The following is a 17791-nucleotide window of genomic DNA, read 5'->3' as shown; positions in this document are numbered from 1 at the left end:
AGTGAGGCACCATGCTGGGATTAAAGATGGTCCGGATCTGACCTATCACACAGACATTCCCCCTGCTCCCACAGCTGAGCATCTCCACCTCCCGTCCCAGCAGGATCTCTTGCTGGAGGGATGGGTTCAGGTCTGAGCTGTGCACCACGAGCCCCAAGGCAGACAACCTCCCTTTCCTCTGCACAGACCCCAGTCCAGCCCAGGGAGATTGTGTGGGGCATCATTCAGAAGTGAGGACAAGCTGGGAAGCTGGAGGGACCTGAGGAGCCAGAGGTGCCTGGCAGCCTCACTAAACATGCTCCAGCCATCCAGGACAGGAGTCCCAGTGCCCCCTGAGAGACCGGCCCCGCAGCGCTCCTCCCCGGAAGCTGACTTCTCCCTAGGGACAACAAACAATCCCACCTGCCACGAACAGGGGCCACCTGGCTCCTACCTTGGTGGAGAGCAGCCGTGTCAGGTAGATCTCTGGAAGGACTTTCTTCCTATGGCTCTGCCTGTGGGACTTCTTATGTTCCACTGATTCATCAGTTGGGAGAACCTGGCCCCAGGTAAAACACATGGTCAGAAGACTCCTCTCTGCAAGTGTCACACTGAACTTTCCTTTCAGTATAGAATTTCAACTAAACATAAAATTCAATTAAAAAGCAATTACTGTTTTAGAAACACACCTTTATATGGCTTTTAAAAAAGTGATTTAAAATACTCAGTTTTTCTGACATTTGTTTCTCCTGTGCTCTTTATTGCCTCTCTCATGCTAGACAAAGGAAATGAACCCGTCCATCTCCCTTTGCATGCTGGCCTGCTCACCCCCCCTGCCCCGAGCTCTCCCAGCCCCATGTGGCTGCACCTTGGGCTCCCAGCAGCAATGCACATGGTGTCTGCAGAAACCAGTTTTCCTAGGATTTTGAAAAAGCACAATATGTAGGAATATTGGCTTTTTCAAAACAAAAATGAATATTCCACTAGTTAGGTAAGTGAATTACTGCTCTTTAATGACAAACCAAGCCACTGACGTCCATCCTGGCACTGTTTCACATGTGAACAGTTGGTTTCCCATCCCTTTTCCCTCCTTGCTCGGCACGTGTGCGTGTGTGTATGTGCTTCTACTTCAGCATGGAAACACAAGCAGAGAAAAGAAATCCCAAAACCAGGCTATAAAATATTGTTGTTGTCCATAACACCTTTTTTTGTAGCAGCTTTTAGCAGCATTTAGCACTCTGTGCTTCCAGAACGGCGCACCAGCAGGAACCATGGATGTGCCCAGCCCGGGAAGCAGGCTGAGTGCCAGGAGCTCCCGGCAGGTGACTTGACTGAGGTGTCACAGGATGCTGCTGGCAGCACCGTGCCACGCCATGCTCCAGACGTGCTCCTGAGCTCTCTGTGGCTGCCCACAGCTCAATCAGGAACAACAATTTCTCTGCCATCCCGGTAATTTTTTATTGTGTCCCTCAGTACTAAAGTTTGTCTATAGATCACCTTTCTGCACCTCATTGTGCCCTGCTGAGGAGAACTAACAAGCCTTGATCCAGCTTGTTCATCATATCTGACACTCCAGCCCACAGATATGATTTAAGTTAATGTCAGCAAGGCTGAGAGTTTCTCCTCTTTCAACACATGCTCTGAACAAACAGGACCCACTGACTCCAGTGCAGGAGAGAGGAGGGATCGCTGCACACTGTCAGCATCCTTGCTGTCATGGCAGCAGGACAGATCTGGGGGAGCAGAGCCCCCCGCGTGCCAGTGCCACTGCAGAGCGGGTGTCCTGGAGCAACAACTCTGCTTTTCAGGAGCAGTTCCTGGAGGGCAGGAGGGGAGGGCAGCCTAGGCCCCCACACACAGACAGCATCCCTGCAGCCAGGAACAGGATACTTACCAAGTGGAAGTACTTCTCCGTGTCCAAATCCTTCACTGTGAAAAAGAAAGACACAGGGGCTCAGTCGAGGGACCCAAACTGAAACCCACCTCCCCTGGTGCCCTCAAGAGGCATCTGAACTCCAAGACTGAGCTGGTGTTCTCACCACAAGTGATCTCAGTGTTTCTCCTTGGGTTTGGGTTGTTCATTGCATTCTGGGGCACATGGCAAGTACCTTAGGAGGTACTTTAAGGGGGACCTGCGGTCTCCCGAGGTGTGTTTTAAGAGGGACCCAAGAGCAGGATCAGCACGCAGCACTACTGCACTGTGATGCCCTGCTGTGCCCTGCCATGCCCCGTGCTCCCATGACTGTCTCCCAGTCTCATCATCAGGGCAGCTCAGCCCTGAGCAGCTCCTCGCCCCGGCAGAAAAAGGACTCCCACTGCTGGGCTCTGTGCAGGCAGCCTGAAAATGGGGTTTGAAATTCCTTGTTCAATGTGGATTTTTGTCTCCCTTGGGTTTTTTTTTGACTCTGCACAGCCTGAAACCTAGAAATGTGCTGGTAAGAGACTGAACATGTGTAAATAGGAGGGAGAGGGCTTTTCCAGCCAAGTGGTTTCAGATTCTTCCTTTTTCTCACTCTGTCAGCACAGACTGGATGCAAACCCCCAGTCAGTGTGAGATGGAAGGTGCAAACACCTTGAAGGCTGGGAGAGCATTCTGCACCCCAGCAAGCAGGAACAGAAGGAGACTGGATAGCACATGTTTAGGGCCACCGCATCCCAGTGCCCAGGCATGGGGCCTGGCAGCGGCTCCCAGCATCGTGGCCAGAGACAACCTCTGACAATACAAGTGTTCATGCCCAGTCACCAGAAGTAGGGGAAGAGGAGCGAAAAGTTACCTCTGCTCAGTGTGGTGTCCTTCTTGTCTGACAAACTCATGGCCAGGGATGCCCCTTCAGGGATCTGTGGAGGAAGGGAAGAGCAGGCATTGATGATGGGGGCCTTAACGGTGCCTCCGCAGCCCTGGGGAGAACCCAGGAGCTGGGGGATGCTGGCTCAGTCATGGTTCTGCCATGAACGTCCCCTGCACCCGCCCTGCCCTGCCCCTGAGCCCAAGTGGAAACTGGCAGTGACGGCACCGCCCTACATGGAAAGGAATTTTCAATGCAAATACAAGATAGCGAGGTTCTCAAACCCAATGGGAATTGGGCATATACATGTTTCCAAGATGCATTTTTGGATGAGAACCCCAGGTAAGTTGAAGAGGAGGGAGGGTTGTGCTGTGCAGGTGCTGGTTTGCCTTTCCCCAAACGGCAGAAGGAACGTGTGGGGCCGGTGCGTCCCCTCTGCCACAGGGCACCATGGCAGCGTTACCCCGATAACCATATTAACGAGCTCTCAGCTCCGCTTTTGTTTTCTGTGCACAGCTACAAACCAGTGAGGATTACGCTCCCAGGCATACCAGGGAGTATGGAAATCATGTAAATATTTCTGGTTTCATTTAATTTTAACACAGAAACGGTCAAGGAAACAATCTGATTCACCACATATCCCCAGATTTTTGGCCTCAGCTCCTGGATGGCATCCCCAGCCTCTGCTCTCAGGGCAGGCATTGAGTCGTAGCTGTGATTTCAGCAGGAGTGCAGATCAAGAGCAGAGTGATACTAATCAGCCAGGCTGGTGGCCCTTGGGAATAGGAGGTTTTTCCCCTCCTCTTTCTGTTGTCAGTAATAACTTGTTTTGCATGAAGAGTGTTTAATTAGTTTCTGTGTGTTGCAATATTAACGAGATGCTCGCCAGGGCAGATGTCTATTCCCTGGAAGCTCTCACGGAGCTATGGCAACCTCCCTGCTTGTTCCTGATGATCCTGTTTTTGGAGGGGAACTGCAGCTCTCCCCGGAGGCCAGGCAGGCTCCAAGGAGGTGAAGCTCCCCTGCAGCACCGGCAGCTTTACCTTGTAATGTGCTAATGTGTTGAGTTTCTTCCTGCCATCCTCCACCACTGAGGTGTCATCGAGGTCCCGCAGGATGTAGCTGTCGGTGCTGGTGGCAAACCACTCTGAACACAGAGAGGGGAGAAGTGAGACTCCAGCCCAAAGGAGGCAGGTGCCAGGGGGCCTGAGGCTCCAGGGACCGAAAGGCTGCCCTGATGTCTGCCCCCTGTCAGCACTGCTTCACCCACTGCTCTGACAGGCACCAACAGCTGCTGTGCAACATCAGGTGCTTCATCTGGTTTCATGGACTGGCTGGTCCTTACCAAGGTCAACGTCTTCCACCCTTGGCCACTGGGAGTAGGGGACGTTCTTGCAGAAGGCCTCCAGAATCTTCTCCTTCACTTGGCTGAGTGTGTCCGTGTCCATGGCCCTGACACTCAGGGAGTCCATCCCACAGCCTTGGAAGGAGACGTTGAGGTTCTGCAGGCAGAGGCTGTTTTTAGGGGTGACCTGCCGGGTCCCGCTGGCTCCCAAGGAAGCTCGGAGGCTGCAGTGCCTACACAGCTCTGGCTGGTGTGCCCTGGGCCGCGTGCTGATGGAAATCAGGCTGAACTAATGTGGCCATTGAGGCTTTACAGCATGAGAGGTGCTGATTTACAGCCCTGGGGGCTGAGGGCCCCGTTTGTTGATGGAGCCGGGAGGACACAGGGAGCGACACCACAGCCCCCCCTCATGCAGTCTTGCTAATGGGGCCTGGCCCTGACGCAGAGACCACTGCAGGGCGGGAGGAAGGGTCAAACCCCATCACCAGCCATCTCCTCAGCTGCTTGGCTTCAACTGGTGACTAATGTGGCTGCCAAGGCTCATTGCTCAGCCCCTGCCTGATGCAATGGGCCGAGCTCCACGGCTGAAATGACCTCTAAGCAGGATGGGTCTACTGCACTGCTGGAGCCAACTGCCAGCACCACCAGTAACCAGCTCAAGAACTACTGAACAGCGGGACAGGCAGCTGTGAGGGGCTGCAGGCTGCCAGAGAAGCCTGCTCAGAGCTCAGGGAGGCACAGCTACCACCTCGGTTGCAGCCAAAAGCTGCAGGCAATGAGAGCAACTCTTGCTATCAGAAACCCTCTCCTCTTTTTGTCCAGGTTCCTCCTCATCATACAAGCTGTGCAGACCCAAATACTGAGCACAGCTCCAGTGCGTGGGTACTCACCCTTGGCTTTGCCTCAATGTTCTCCCTCAGCAGCCACTCCTCGTTGAGGGTGTACCTGGCTTTTCCTGTAATGGCATCGATGGAACCTTTGTTAATCTGCTGTTTGATGGCACAGATCAGCAGGAAGAAGGGCTCTCCAACCGTCTCCTGGAGAAAGGAAAGACCAAGTCAGCAAACAGGACGCAGTGGTGGTGTCTCCATCAGTGGCGTGGCAGGGACAGGCTCTGCACGGACACTGAAAGTGCCTCCGCATACTGAGGAGCAGGAACAGCCCACCCCAGGTGCTGTGAACGCCCAGTGGGTGCTATCACCCCCAGCTCCCACCAGCATTTCTCTGAGGCTGCTCAGAAGTTTTCAGACTTATGGCACCGTGACAACGCAGACGGGGAAGAGGACAAAACAGCCGACAACAGCCACAGGCCATTTTTGGAGATGCTGTAATTGTCAGCATCAACATACTCCATCCAAGTTCTCCAGCAAGCACTGGAGCTGTGGAATGTCACTGACGGGCTGGGCCAGCCTGTGCTGTTTGGTGGGCAGAGCTCAGGTGCTGCTCAGAAGGCAGGGGCAAATGCGTGGCTGTGCTGAGCGGGGATGTGCACACACCATGCTTGGCAAAATACAAATGTGCATTAATTTACATGTGAAATTACATATGAACTTCATGGAGAATCTGACACACTGTGCTACAGAGATGCTTCCTGAACTGTGACAAGGGTGCCGACTGTACAACATGCTGGACTCAGCAGGACAAGGAGGGGCTGATATGCACAAAACTCCAGGTCTGCAGCATCTGGCTTTCTCGTAAATATGTCAGATGAACCCCTCTTTGCACTGCCTGCTTTGCCACTGAACTCCACAAGAGTGAGCCCATGACCTCGGTCTGTGGCTCTGGGAATCAGTGTCCATACTTCTCATACCACAGCAGAGCCCTCATCACAGCAAAACAGAGAGGATCCGGGTCAACAAGCTGTTCCCATGCGACAGCAAGTAAACACATCATTTAACTCCTTACATTCATCAAACTTAAGCTCATGGGAGAGAGGTGAATTGTGTCACTGCTGCAGCAAAAACCAAACACATGACAGGGAGCACCTATTTGTTATGTGGTTCAGCTACACAGCTTAATGCCAGATTTCCGATCCACCTCTGCCTGATGCACTGATGTGCAAGGAAAACATAAGCTATTTTTTTAAGGAACTTTTCAGTACTGCAGTACATCCCATTCTCCCTAATGTTCATGTTCAATTTTCTTCCAATGAGGCAAGTGCAAATTCTGCACATTTATGTAATGGGAGCATCCCCCCCCGGCACACGGAGCCCTGCCATCTGAGAGCCTGCTCAAGACAACAGATACCCAACGGTTTTGATATTTCTCAGCTAGGAGCTGCTAAATCCTGTTCAATCTGCTTCTTAATTAAAACTTGGTGATTCTTTTATTCTAATTGCCCTGTAATTGCTAAAGCAATTAGTTCAGTGTCAATTTGGATGTGCTGCATTTGGCGCGGTTGATGATATGGTGATGCAGGGGGCTCTGGGTGGGCATACGCTGTCTTGTGTCAGCCAGGCAGTCACTTCCTTTCCAAGGGAAACTTCAGGAACACAGGGAAGCTCCCCAGGTCTGCTGCAAGGGTTTAATGATTCCTGCAATGCTCCTCTGAGCAGGCAGCACAAAATGGGCTCAGCAGCAGGGCTGCAGGTGCTGGAATGGAGGAAGGCACGGCTTCCAGAGCATAGAGGAAGGTGAGTCACGGAGGTGGAGAAGCTGAAGATTGCAAAGAGTGGAGAACGTGTCAAAAGACACAGAGAGATTGTTTTGGAGAGAAAGGCAGAAGCATAAAAGAACAAGCAAGGGGACAACACCGACACGGAGACCTCCTCATGCTGCAGTACCACTGTCCCCATATGGTGACCCACAGGGTCAACAGCCCCCAACACAGGCTGTACTACCAACAGGAACTCCGTTTGTGCCGCACGTGAGCAGGGACAAACCCGAGGCCAAACTGGGGGCCAGGCTCTGGAGCCTGCCTGTCTCTGCCATGGGCAGCTCTGGCCTCAGGGAGACCCGAGGGGGCAGCCAGAAGCTCCACAGTGCCTCCACAACCATTAAAAAAGGGCGAGTTCTACTGATATAGGAGCTCTTTATGGCTTGAGACGAGCACAGGCTGCACGGGTGGGGGCTGACTCTGCAGCACCGTCCTGCACATGTAAAGCTGCCCTGGCAGTGGCAGGGTGGGTGCTCTGGCACGGCAGGCATTGTGGGTCATCACAGACCCGCTGCTGTGCCCATGGGCAGGATCAGCCCCAGGTCCCCCACAGGGGACACAGTGACAGCGCTCCGCTGGAGAGATGCTATTTCTGTTTGGCTTTCTGGCTTTCAGGCTCAGGAACTGTGGGATGTTACGGAAATCTGCAAAAGTGCTAATCAGACAGCAAATTTCAAAGCAGGGAAAGAAGGGCTGGCAGGCAGGGACTAGAGATAAATTGGCAAACTTGGAAACCTCCTGCATTGTTCAGAAAACTCATCTGGAAAGGAATCAAAACTGTCTTTGGATTTGGCTAGTTGGGAGAAAGGAAGTTTAACCAGAAGAGATCAGTGCTGATTCAGGACAAAAAAATACTTAAAAAAACACAGTCTGGGGCCTTTTTTCCTCCTATTGTGAATGTATTTTAATGAGACTTCATTTTCATTTTTGACTGAACTGTTATGGGCTCTTAAAGCTACCCAGGGCACCGAAATAACTCTGCAGTAATGGAAAGCACAGTTCAGGCTGGCAGGACTTGAACTGTTCCACGCACGAGGAGCGTGGGAGGGCTTCATTTTTATATGCTTGGGAAAATAAAAAGGTTTAGAGCACAGACTGGATTCACATGTTGCTGCCCTATTAACACAACTCCGACAAGTCATTATATATGTCCTCCCAGGAACACGCTACAGCCATTTCCAAAATGTTTTGGTGAGGCTGGGGTGGGAAAAGCACAGAAAACAGCTGCTTATCCCAAGTGCCTGTTAATTTTGGGACAAATAACTTTGCACTCTGCGAAGAACCAAACCTCAGCTCCATCCCACACGCAAAACTCGGGGAATCTTGGACCCAGATGTAAAAACTGAATTCTAGGATCTTACTTTAACACCCAGTCCCCTGATCCTGTTAGGAACTAGGCACAGCAGTGAGATACCACGGTATCTCATGGGAAAGGCTTTCTTTTTCAGTTATTTTAACCAAAACTGTAGCACAAAATAAAAACACCGACCATTTTATCTGCGATTCTCACTCAGTTCTGCAGAAACAGAGTTCTGCATTGATTGTGCAAATGCTGCAAGTTCCCTCTGAGCCCTGTCCCTCACAGAAAGCCCCTGCTGGCTCATCCCATTCCCTCACGCACCGAGCCAGCTCCCATCAGTGGTGACTTCACTGCCTTCAGGTGCCCTCCACATGGGCAGACCACGAGTGCCTGTGGCTGGCAGCTCCTTCCCAGCTGAAGACAGCTCCTTCAAATCATTTTCCCCCGAAACACAAATGGACGGGCCGTTAGGCAGAGCATTAATGCGAAACAAATGTTTCAAGCATGTAGCGTTGACTTACAAGGGAAAATACAAGCACTTGGAATTTTTCCACCGCACGACGGCAGGGACTTTTGCAGCAGCTGTTTCGAATAGACACTGTGATTAATGGGGATAATTCAGGAATGAAAACCAGACCCATCGTCACACGTCTGACAGAGCAGTGCTACAGGCAGGCGGGCAGCCTTCTTTTTAACCAAGAAATGCCTCTCTGAAGGCAGCCGAGTTTGATCCTGAGGAACTGAGGAACGGGAGGCACATGGGAGGCGCTTGGCTATCACTAGTATTTAAATCACAGCCCCGAGCTGACACCAGCTGTGTGGAAGGAGGTGCCGTCTGTCCCACCGCAGGGGCTCTGTCCTCATTCACGTGGGGGGAAAGTGTCAGCTCTGCTGATCCGGATCGAGCCCCTGTCCCCTTGCACAGCTTGGCTTGTGTCACCTTGTGACAGTGCAGGGGCCTCTCCAGTCATTCCTGTCTGACCAATTCTTTTCCCTCTCCGTATTTCAGCAGCAGCTCGGTATCTCCTCTGATCAGGTCCCTGATCACCGTGGAGCACGTGTGATATCATTCTCTTGGAAATAACTTTATTATGCTCTAGTTTGGAAAGCATTTGCTTTCAGAGATGGGAAATAAGCTGTGGTGATGCTCTGCACTGCCATAGCTTCACGCTGGGCACGGGAGGTGTGGAGGGGACTGCAAGCCCACCATGCAGCCTTAGACTATGCTGAGGACTCGCTGCGGGCAGATGGAAATGCACATTCAGCCAGTGGCCTGACAGCTCTGCAAAGGGCCCAGTCACCTCACAGACCTGCTCCCATCAGACTCCATCCTCGTCCTCCCTCTGTGGGGCAGGTGGGGCCACAAGCAGGGGGAAGCCAGCTCAGAGCTCCCACCAGCACTGCCCGGCCCTGGGGACAGCCACAGGCCACCCCATGGTCCTGGACCATGTGGGGATGGGCAGCTCCCACCCAGCACCCCAGGGATGGGCAGTGTGCTGCACATGCAGCTCCTCACCATTAATGAGCTGCATAACGTGCCCAAGCCTTCGGGCCCACGTGATAAAGCTCCACTTTCTTTCCTCTTTTTTCTTCCCTGAGAAAGCCTTCTTGCACAATGTCCATTTTTAGCACAGGCTGGAGCTGGATCAGATGCCTCACATGTGGTCTCCACTCCCCAAAAGGAGAGATCAGCACTTCTTTTTCTCTAATCGTTTACTAAAGGCACAAAATCTGAAGATTAAAAAATTTCACTAATTCCCTCTTTTCTGCTCTTACAGGCTGGATAGCTGTGCCACATTGACACAGCCATCCTCATCCACTCCTGTAACTCTTCTTTCATTAGACTGGCTAATTATGTGAGCTAAAATGAAAGATTATGAACTACAAAACCATAGGCTTTAGGACAAAAAGTGATCATCAGCTGGGATCAGAAGACATCATGATATGTACGAGAACAATAAAGAATTTCTTCTGTGGCTGTAGAAAACACTTTGGGAAAAGAGATTTTTTTCAAAGGCTTTTTCAAGGCTCTCCCCTGTGGGTATAATGGGGTGTCCTCCAATTAACTGCCATGGAATCAATTAAGTTATTGCTCAATTCTTCTGGGAAATTCCAAACAGAACTGGCAAATGTTGGAGATAAAGCACTGAGCAGATGGACTGCTGATGGCTCTGAGATGCCAAACATTTTCCTTTTTATCACAGTCAGGAAGACAGTCAGGCTTCTGGGACAGACATCCCACCTTCTCTTGCTTGGATCTGTGTGGAACCACAAGGATGCCTCTGCCTGAGAGGCCCCACACACCAACGGGCACTGACATGGAGCAGCTCCTGCCCTGACGCTCCTGGCCCTCCCAACTACTGGGGCTTCCACGCCAGCGATGGACCCTGCTGGCCTGTGTCAGCTGGTCACAGCAACAACACGAAACCAGGTGCTTTCCCAAACCTCCAGCCATTCTGGTTATTTCTCAGCTCCCCTATGGCTATTCTCAAGCACAGTGAAAACATCGGTCTGTGCTCTGGCCTGCCATGAAGCCTGAGCTCACCAAAGCCCTGGGCAGAAGGGGAGAAGCAACTGAATTTCAGGTTGCTTTTTCACACCTGAACTTTTCAATACAACAGTTAGTGACTGTTCAAGTGGCACTGCTGGCAGGTACCAGGTCCTTGGCTGTCCCCACATCCCTCATCACTGTTGCACACAGAGCTGACCCAGCACCCACTGCAGCAGCGACTGGCACTCTTACTCTGAGATAGCTGTACATGCAGATAGACATCCAGTTGGTGAGCATCTTCTCCACCACCGATTCTGTCCTTCTCAGCATCAGCTTGGGGTTTTTGGAAGCTGAAGCATCTATTAGATCTACCAAGAGGTCCTTCATGATGCTAGTGTAATACTCCAGTTTCCCATGCAGCGCAATTGTAAGCAGGGAGGCCAGGTTACACCTGAAACACAGAACGTATAGGACTCAAGCCCCAGTCCAAAAAGACTGAACTGCCAACTGGCACTGAAAAACCTAGCACAAAAAGGCAGTCTCTCAGACAACTTTCATGACCCTTCTCAATGGTGTTAGAAGTTTCAACACTCTTCCAGTGCTGCAGGACCTTGGGTCAGCTTGCACTCTCTTACTGGTAAGCCAAATGAGTGAGTGCTCTTTAGGGTTTATGGCCATCCATTTCTAAGAGAAAAGTGGGAGGCAAGTGTAACTCAACCATCCACTGAAATGCATGGCCCCAGCTGGATTGCTACAGGTTAGGAAGAAATCAGTCTCCTCCAGCTGCCAGGTCTTTGGTTTTGAAGCTCATACCTATCTCTCACAGCAAAGTCCTTCTGTTGCTCAAGAGCATGGACAAACACGATGAGGAAGTGCTTGTTGTTGAGTAAGGTGGAGAACAGCGAGATTCCTTCTTCCATGTTGGGTCTGCAGTTCTCAGGGATCTGAAAAAAAATTTAGAAAGCAGAGTGAGAAAACCCTGCTTGTTGTTTTCCTCCAGCTTTTATCCCCCTTGACTGCAGGGATGTCCCTACTGAGCACAGAGGTACTGAGAAGTGCCCTTCCTCCCTCTGCCTGACACAGCCAACAGTCTCCCTGGCAAGGGACGTGCAGCTGAGCCAGCAGGGCACTGGTAATGGCCCCTGCACTCAGTTCAGAGCTCACCAGGACACCTGGAGCACTGTGGCCAGTTTGAGGCTCCCCGCTATGAGACAGATGGAGCAAGTGCAGCTGAGGACTGACAAAACAATTAATGGGTGTACAGGAGAGGTGACGAGGGCTGGGTTTGGTCGGCCTTCGGAAGTTCTAGTGGGAGATCTTACTGCAGCCTCAGCTGCCCCGTGGCAGGGCAGAGAGGACAGAGCCAGGCTCTTCTCTGCCAACGCAGTGCCAGGATGAGAGGCAAAGGATACCAGATGGAGCATGGGACATTGACTAAATATAAGGAAGGCAGTTTTCACCTTTAAGGGTGTCATACACTGGAATAAGGCCCCAGGAGGCTGTGGGATTTCTGTCCTTGAGGATATTTGGTACAGTTGGATGAGGCCCTCAGAAAACTCATCTAGTTGGGGATGCTTTAAGCAGATCTCCCTTCCAACCTTAGCAACTTTCTGACTCTTCAATCCCTACTCCCTGTCCACTTCAAACCCAGCTCTGGGACAACAGCAGCTTTTACCAAGTCACTGCTTGGTAAAAGGAGGAATCTCACTTATGAGGAACTGTGACTGAGGCTGAAGTGATACACAGTATGACACATCTCAGGAAGAAGAGCCCTCAGTAGAGCCGGGAAGGATCCCAGGGCAACACTCCTTCATGCAAGAGCAGATCCATAGATCTGCCTTCTCCAATCAACCAAAGCTGATCCAATGCTGCTCTGTGTTGATGGTTAGCAACACCCAAAAGTGTTTGTTCTGTTACTGGGTTACTCACCTTCCATTCCCCCACCAGGAGCGGATGTGTTTCCTGGACCTGGGAGCCCACCTGGGAGCTGAGCTGCTGGGATGGGAGGACGTAGCACTCCTCGTAGAGAGAGGAACACTGGAACCAAGCACAGTGTTAGGGGAGGGCAGTGCACCTGCCCGGGGACTCCCTGTGTGCTGTGCACCTCAGGGGAACAAGATGGGAGCCATGTCATTGGGACTAAGACCACCCATCACAAAGATGGTTTGCATAGTTTATGAAGCATTAAAATACTTTGCAAGAGCCTCTTGAATGAGCAAACATCACAAGGATGGGGAGAGGCAGACATCTGCGCAGACACAAGGCTGTTAGGGCAGGGAGACTGCAAATAGACTAATGTGACAGCTAGAAAACTCCCAGAAGAGAAAGCTTTATAGAAGACGAAATCAAAATAGAGGAGTTCTGGGTGTTTTAACATATGTAACTTTTGAAACAGATGGGAAAAATGTTTAAATCTCTAACATTCATATAGCAGTCTGAATCTTAAAGCCTCTAGTGTGCAGAGATATGGAGAGTGGATAACTGAAAAACCTGAGTAATAGCTACTAATGAAACACTCTGCAGTCATAAAGCATCATCTCACTCCTCAGCACCGACACACAACTGCCTCAGGGGTGACATACAGCTGTGGGGAAGGGCGCACAGCGACGCGGCAGGGCAGCCACTGATGGGAGTGACGGCACCAGCGTGTCTGGTGCCGCCCTGCAGAAGGACTCTGGGCAGACAGACTGGGACTGGGTACCCAAGGGACATCTTACTGGGAGCACCAGGCACCCAACTTGGACAGGGAGGGAGGAAAGGGAGAGACAGAGATGTCCAAAGAGTTCCTGAGGACCGGCTGAGCTGCTGGGAATGCTCAGGAATTCCCTGCCTGGAATAGAAATCCCCTCTCCCTGAATGTCAATGGCAGATTCACCCTTCAGCCACCCTTCAATCTCCACTGAATGGAATGAGGTGACTCTGGAGCCCTTGGGGAGAAGGAGAAGTCCCCAGAACTCTGCTCATGTGAGAGCTCTTCCAGAAGAGGGTGTCCAATGGCTCCCAGGACACTGCCACCGCCAGGCTATGTCATGTGCAAGCAACCCCAACCTTACTTGATGCCCCAGGAGCTGTGGCTCCACTTTTGACGGTAATTGAGGCTGAAATACATGACAAGTAAATATATAACAGTGGAATGATTTTGTGACACTGTAAAAGCCCTTCAGCAGAGCCCTGATCTGGTTGGGAAGGACCTCAGTGCTATGAGGTGCCCGTGACACTCGCTGTCTCCTTACTTTGGGGAAGAACGTCCTGGTGACAAAGTGCTTGTACTCCAGGAAGGGGATCCCTTGGCTGCGGTTTAGCTCCTTGGTCAGGTCTGTCATGTCTGTCTGCAGCTCCGCGAAACCTTGCACAAAGAGACCCGCAGATGGTGAGAGCCCAATCCTCCACCAGGCAAGACAGGCTGGCACCAGAAACACAGCACGTCTCATCTCCGCCTCCTTGAGCTGTTCCCTTGCGGGGGCTGAAGTTGGGTTTTCTCTGAGCAGCAGATTCCCACCGGGGTTTAACTATCAGCACTGTAAACCTTGTCCTGAGCGCTGACAGAACATTCCTGCCCCAGGAGCCCAGTACCATGGGGCTGGGCAGGCAGTTCCCACAGGATGGGACCTCAGCCGACGCAGTGGGGTCATGGACTGTGGGACGGCAGGTGCTGACGCCTGGATCACTTCTCTCATTGCTCTAGTAGGAGTGTGCTGCAGTGTCTGTTGCACCCACACTAAAGATTAGCATGGCCTTCAAGCAAACCTCTGACACAGCTAGGGGCCATTAACTCCAGGACAGGGAAGCTGGCTGCACTGCAGATCAGTGGCTTGCCCAAGGCAGGCAGCAGGACAGCAGCAAAGCCACACTTTCAGCTACTGAGCCTCATTCCCAAGCCCTGTTGAAGCTCATAGATAATTACAGAAATTTTCCTATAAATAATCCTATAAACTTCTACAGCACAGAAGGTGAATGCTATCCCAGCATCCCCCTTCTAGCCCTGGGTCCTCCTCGGTGCCCAGACGGTGACTTACCTTTGCGGATTTCCTCCCGGATCTGCGACTCCATCTCCTCCATCTGGAGCAGGGTTTTCTGCCAGTAGCGCTCAGCTCTGCGGCTCTTTGTGCAGAACACAAAGAGTGCTGGAAAAGAGAAAGGGAACAAGCCTTTTGGACTCAGGAGTAGCTGCAGCTCGGATCAGAGAGGTTCCCTCTGACACGGTGCAGAAAGCTAAACCCAAAGTTGGTTTCACACCTACCACCAGTCTGGTATCTACTCAGGCGGTTGTCGATTTATCTGTAAATAAGTAAAACCAGCTGGAATATAATGATCATGCTGTAACTGTCATCTTCAATTTAGGTCTGGGCTGTCTGTATTCAGCTAACTGTATACTAATGTGTTCCAGCTGATTAATGGATACAGAATACAGGATGTTTACCACCTGTATTACAGTGTTCATGTCCGACAGTCTTCCCATGCCTCCAGAAATATGTTTCTAATGATGGGTGGTGCATTTAATAAATAGTGTGCATTACAGCCTTTATTAAAAATAAATTAAATCCCCATTAGAAACCACTCATTTGCTGTGAACTGGCACGTTTCTTGCTGCACGGTTTTGCTGGGCAAGCAATGAGCAGGTACCCCAGCCCAAGAACAGAAGTGTGCTGCACAGCTTCCACCCAGGGTCGCACACTGGTGTGCCTTCTCCACACCTGCAGCTAAGAATGCAGGCTCTGCTCTTCCTACTCTGCCAGGCACCTGTCACTGCCTGTTCCTGATGACAGGACCTCGGGCTAGGAGCACCTCTGGGATGATCTGGGACAGTCATGCCTGTGAGTGAGCCCTGTGAGTCAGTAGGAGCCCAAGACCAGTTTCTCACATTCTTCTTTATTTTGTATTATAGTAGCTACTAAGGTTTTGGAGAAAAGGGTAAGTTTATAAATATCACAGGCTCAAGTAACAGAGTTGAGCTGCAGATTCAGCCAGCAAAAGCTCCGTGCTGCAGGGAGCTGTGGAGCCTTGGTGCTGGTACTGGCTGCGTGCCATACAAACAGCAGCTACCTGCTGCACCCAGACCAACTTCAGGTACTGCATAATTGCAGCACTTGGAGTCACCTTCACCACTCCACACGCAATGACAAAAACCCCGGCACAGCCTCGGAATGCATCATTCTTTCCCTTACCTACAACAGAAAGGACCAGCAGGATGCTGCAGATGACGATGGAGACAATGATTGCGGTCTCTCCTCCCCCAAGGTGCAGCATCGCAATTGTGTAGTTGAACTTTCCAACTTGGATCTGGAGAGGGAGAAGGAGGGAGGAAAAGCAGGAGCTGAGCAGCACGTTGCCAAGGGGCTGGGAGCAGGGAGGGACACAGGCAGGGCTCAGCAGACCTTCGCCCAAGGACGCACTGCCCACACTGGCGCAGCCCCCTGGGCTCCACGGGGGGCCAGGCTGTGCCTTTCACTGCCAGACCTGGGTACTCTGTGTGTTCAAGGGAGCCCAATTCACTTCCTGAACTCCTGGGGCTGCTGAGGCTGCTCCTGGCAGGCTACGATGCTGTAGCAGTGCCCATCCCAGGGCCACTGTGGGGCTTCAGTGGCAGAGCTGCAGGCCAACAACACAGCCTCACCATACCCACCCCAGAATGAGACAGCCTTTTCCTAGAGAGCCCATGGCACTGTACAGGACTGCCTGTGCTGCTCTACTAGAAAACCACTTCCACTAATCATCAACTTCCATTATGGCTCTGAACAGACTTTGGATCCCAGCTGCACTAGCCTTTCTCCTCTTAAAGCAGAACTGCTGCTACCCAGGAGAAGGAGGGTTAAGAAATGAAAAAGTCCTTGAAATACAAATAAACTAAGGGAATAAAAATAAATAATAATGAGACCATAGAGGAGTAATGATCTTGTGGCCAAAACAGTGAACAGTGTGTCAGGAGGTGCTGGCTCTGCTCCCAGCTTGTACTTCTTGCAACACCAAGCACAAACCACTTGAGCTCAGTCTTTGGGTCTCCTGATCTCCAGAAGGGAAGAGGCCAGCACACATCACAGGCTGGCGAGTTCCTGGGCACCATTTAAAAACAGCTCTTTGGGTCCTTGGGATGAAAGGATTTCACAGCATCATCTGATAAGGAAAACTCATGACCACACAAGGCTTTCACTTCTGGAAATGTGAGTTTCACTTCTCTCGAGGAATGAGAAGTGAGAGAAACTTCAACAAAAAACCCTGAAACAAGGTAGAGAAGAGCTGGAATAATCTTATGATAACATCTGTGTCACAGAGAACCTCTGGGAAAGGTGCCCCCTGGGCACCCTTGGTGTACCACCTGAAATTCCAGCAGCTGGAATTCTCAGTCGCTGAGCCAAAGCCGTGCCAAAAGTGGGGCCTTCTCATCACCTCCATCACCAGACACCACATTGCACGTAGCTCCATCCTCTGGAAAATCCAGCCCTGGCTCTGGGAGCACTGGCACAGGCACAGCTACTGCCAGCAGAAGGCTCCAGACACGGAGAGCTTTGGTCTCCACCCTGGCACATTGTCTGAGAACCACGGTGCTGGACAGGGACAGGAGCCACAGCACTGCACAAGCACCTGGGCAGGTTTGCTCAGCAGTCTCACAGCCACCTGCCTGGCCCAGGGATCTCCACATCTTCCCTCTGAAATGCTGCGATAAGGCTGCTCCTCAACATGATTTCAGTCTCTTTTCCCCCATCAGCTCAAAGTTTTGCATTTTTCAGAGGAGAAATCCCATGCCTGCTCTTTAATTCAGTGTTTAAACAGTTTGGTCATGAACAAAGATGGGTCTGAAGGCCTTGACAAGCTTGCGTATCTGGACAGGTCTACTCAATACTTGGTAAGACCCAGACAGGGACCCCTGCACACACCTGCCCTGTGTCACCAAAGCCATTGAGTGTGTTATAAAGCAGCAGTCACCCATGGAAGAGATGGCAGGGATGGCCTGAACCATGTCTGAAGGTTTAGCAAGGGTGCACAGGTGTGAATACAAGCAGATTATTTAGCTGCACTTTCACTGCTGGTGCACTCTGAACAGTCTTGTGATATTTAGGGCTGGGTATCATTCTCCTGCTTCCTGGGGACCCACTAAGGCACTGTCCTGAATGATTTATGTCACACCCAGACTAGTAAACTCATAAATTCCTTTTCTTCCCCAAAGGGATTTCCCTGTTTCTCAGTTCTTTTAAAAAAAAATTACCCTGTTTAAAATTTCCATTAAAATTACTTGGGA

At 51.3% G+C, this 17791-nt stretch overlaps 1 protein-coding gene across 1 annotated transcript in view; it reads right to left on the bottom strand.

Annotated features, from left to right (window-relative positions):
• The window catches only part of PLXND1 (plexin D1), a 72144-nt gene that overhangs the window by 9359 nt on the left and 44994 nt on the right, over window positions 1–17791 (bottom strand). The window contains exons 21-32 of the mRNA XM_017827039.1: window positions 15723–15837; window positions 14574–14681; window positions 13791–13903; window positions 12487–12594; window positions 11371–11501; window positions 10810–11008; window positions 5001–5147; window positions 4111–4267; window positions 3809–3912; window positions 2754–2817; window positions 1874–1908; window positions 434–538 (exon numbers count right to left, since the gene is read on the bottom strand). Of these exons, the coding sequence (XP_017682528.1) occupies window positions 434–538; window positions 1874–1908; window positions 2754–2817; window positions 3809–3912; window positions 4111–4267; window positions 5001–5147; window positions 10810–11008; window positions 11371–11501; window positions 12487–12594; window positions 13791–13903; window positions 14574–14681; window positions 15723–15837 (1386 nt within the window). The remainder of the gene's footprint in view (window positions 1–433; window positions 539–1873; window positions 1909–2753; window positions 2818–3808; window positions 3913–4110; window positions 4268–5000; window positions 5148–10809; window positions 11009–11370; window positions 11502–12486; window positions 12595–13790; window positions 13904–14573; window positions 14682–15722; window positions 15838–17791) is intronic.

The sequence above is a fragment of the Lepidothrix coronata genome, unplaced genomic scaffold, assembly GCF_001604755.1.
Source record: "Lepidothrix coronata isolate B3197 unplaced genomic scaffold, Lepidothrix_coronata-1.0 Scaffold134, whole genome shotgun sequence".
In the NCBI taxonomy this organism is placed as follows: domain Eukaryota; kingdom Metazoa; phylum Chordata; class Aves; order Passeriformes; family Pipridae; genus Lepidothrix; species Lepidothrix coronata.
Note: the sequence above shows the minus strand (reverse complement) of the source record. Positions and strands in the feature narration are given on the sequence as shown.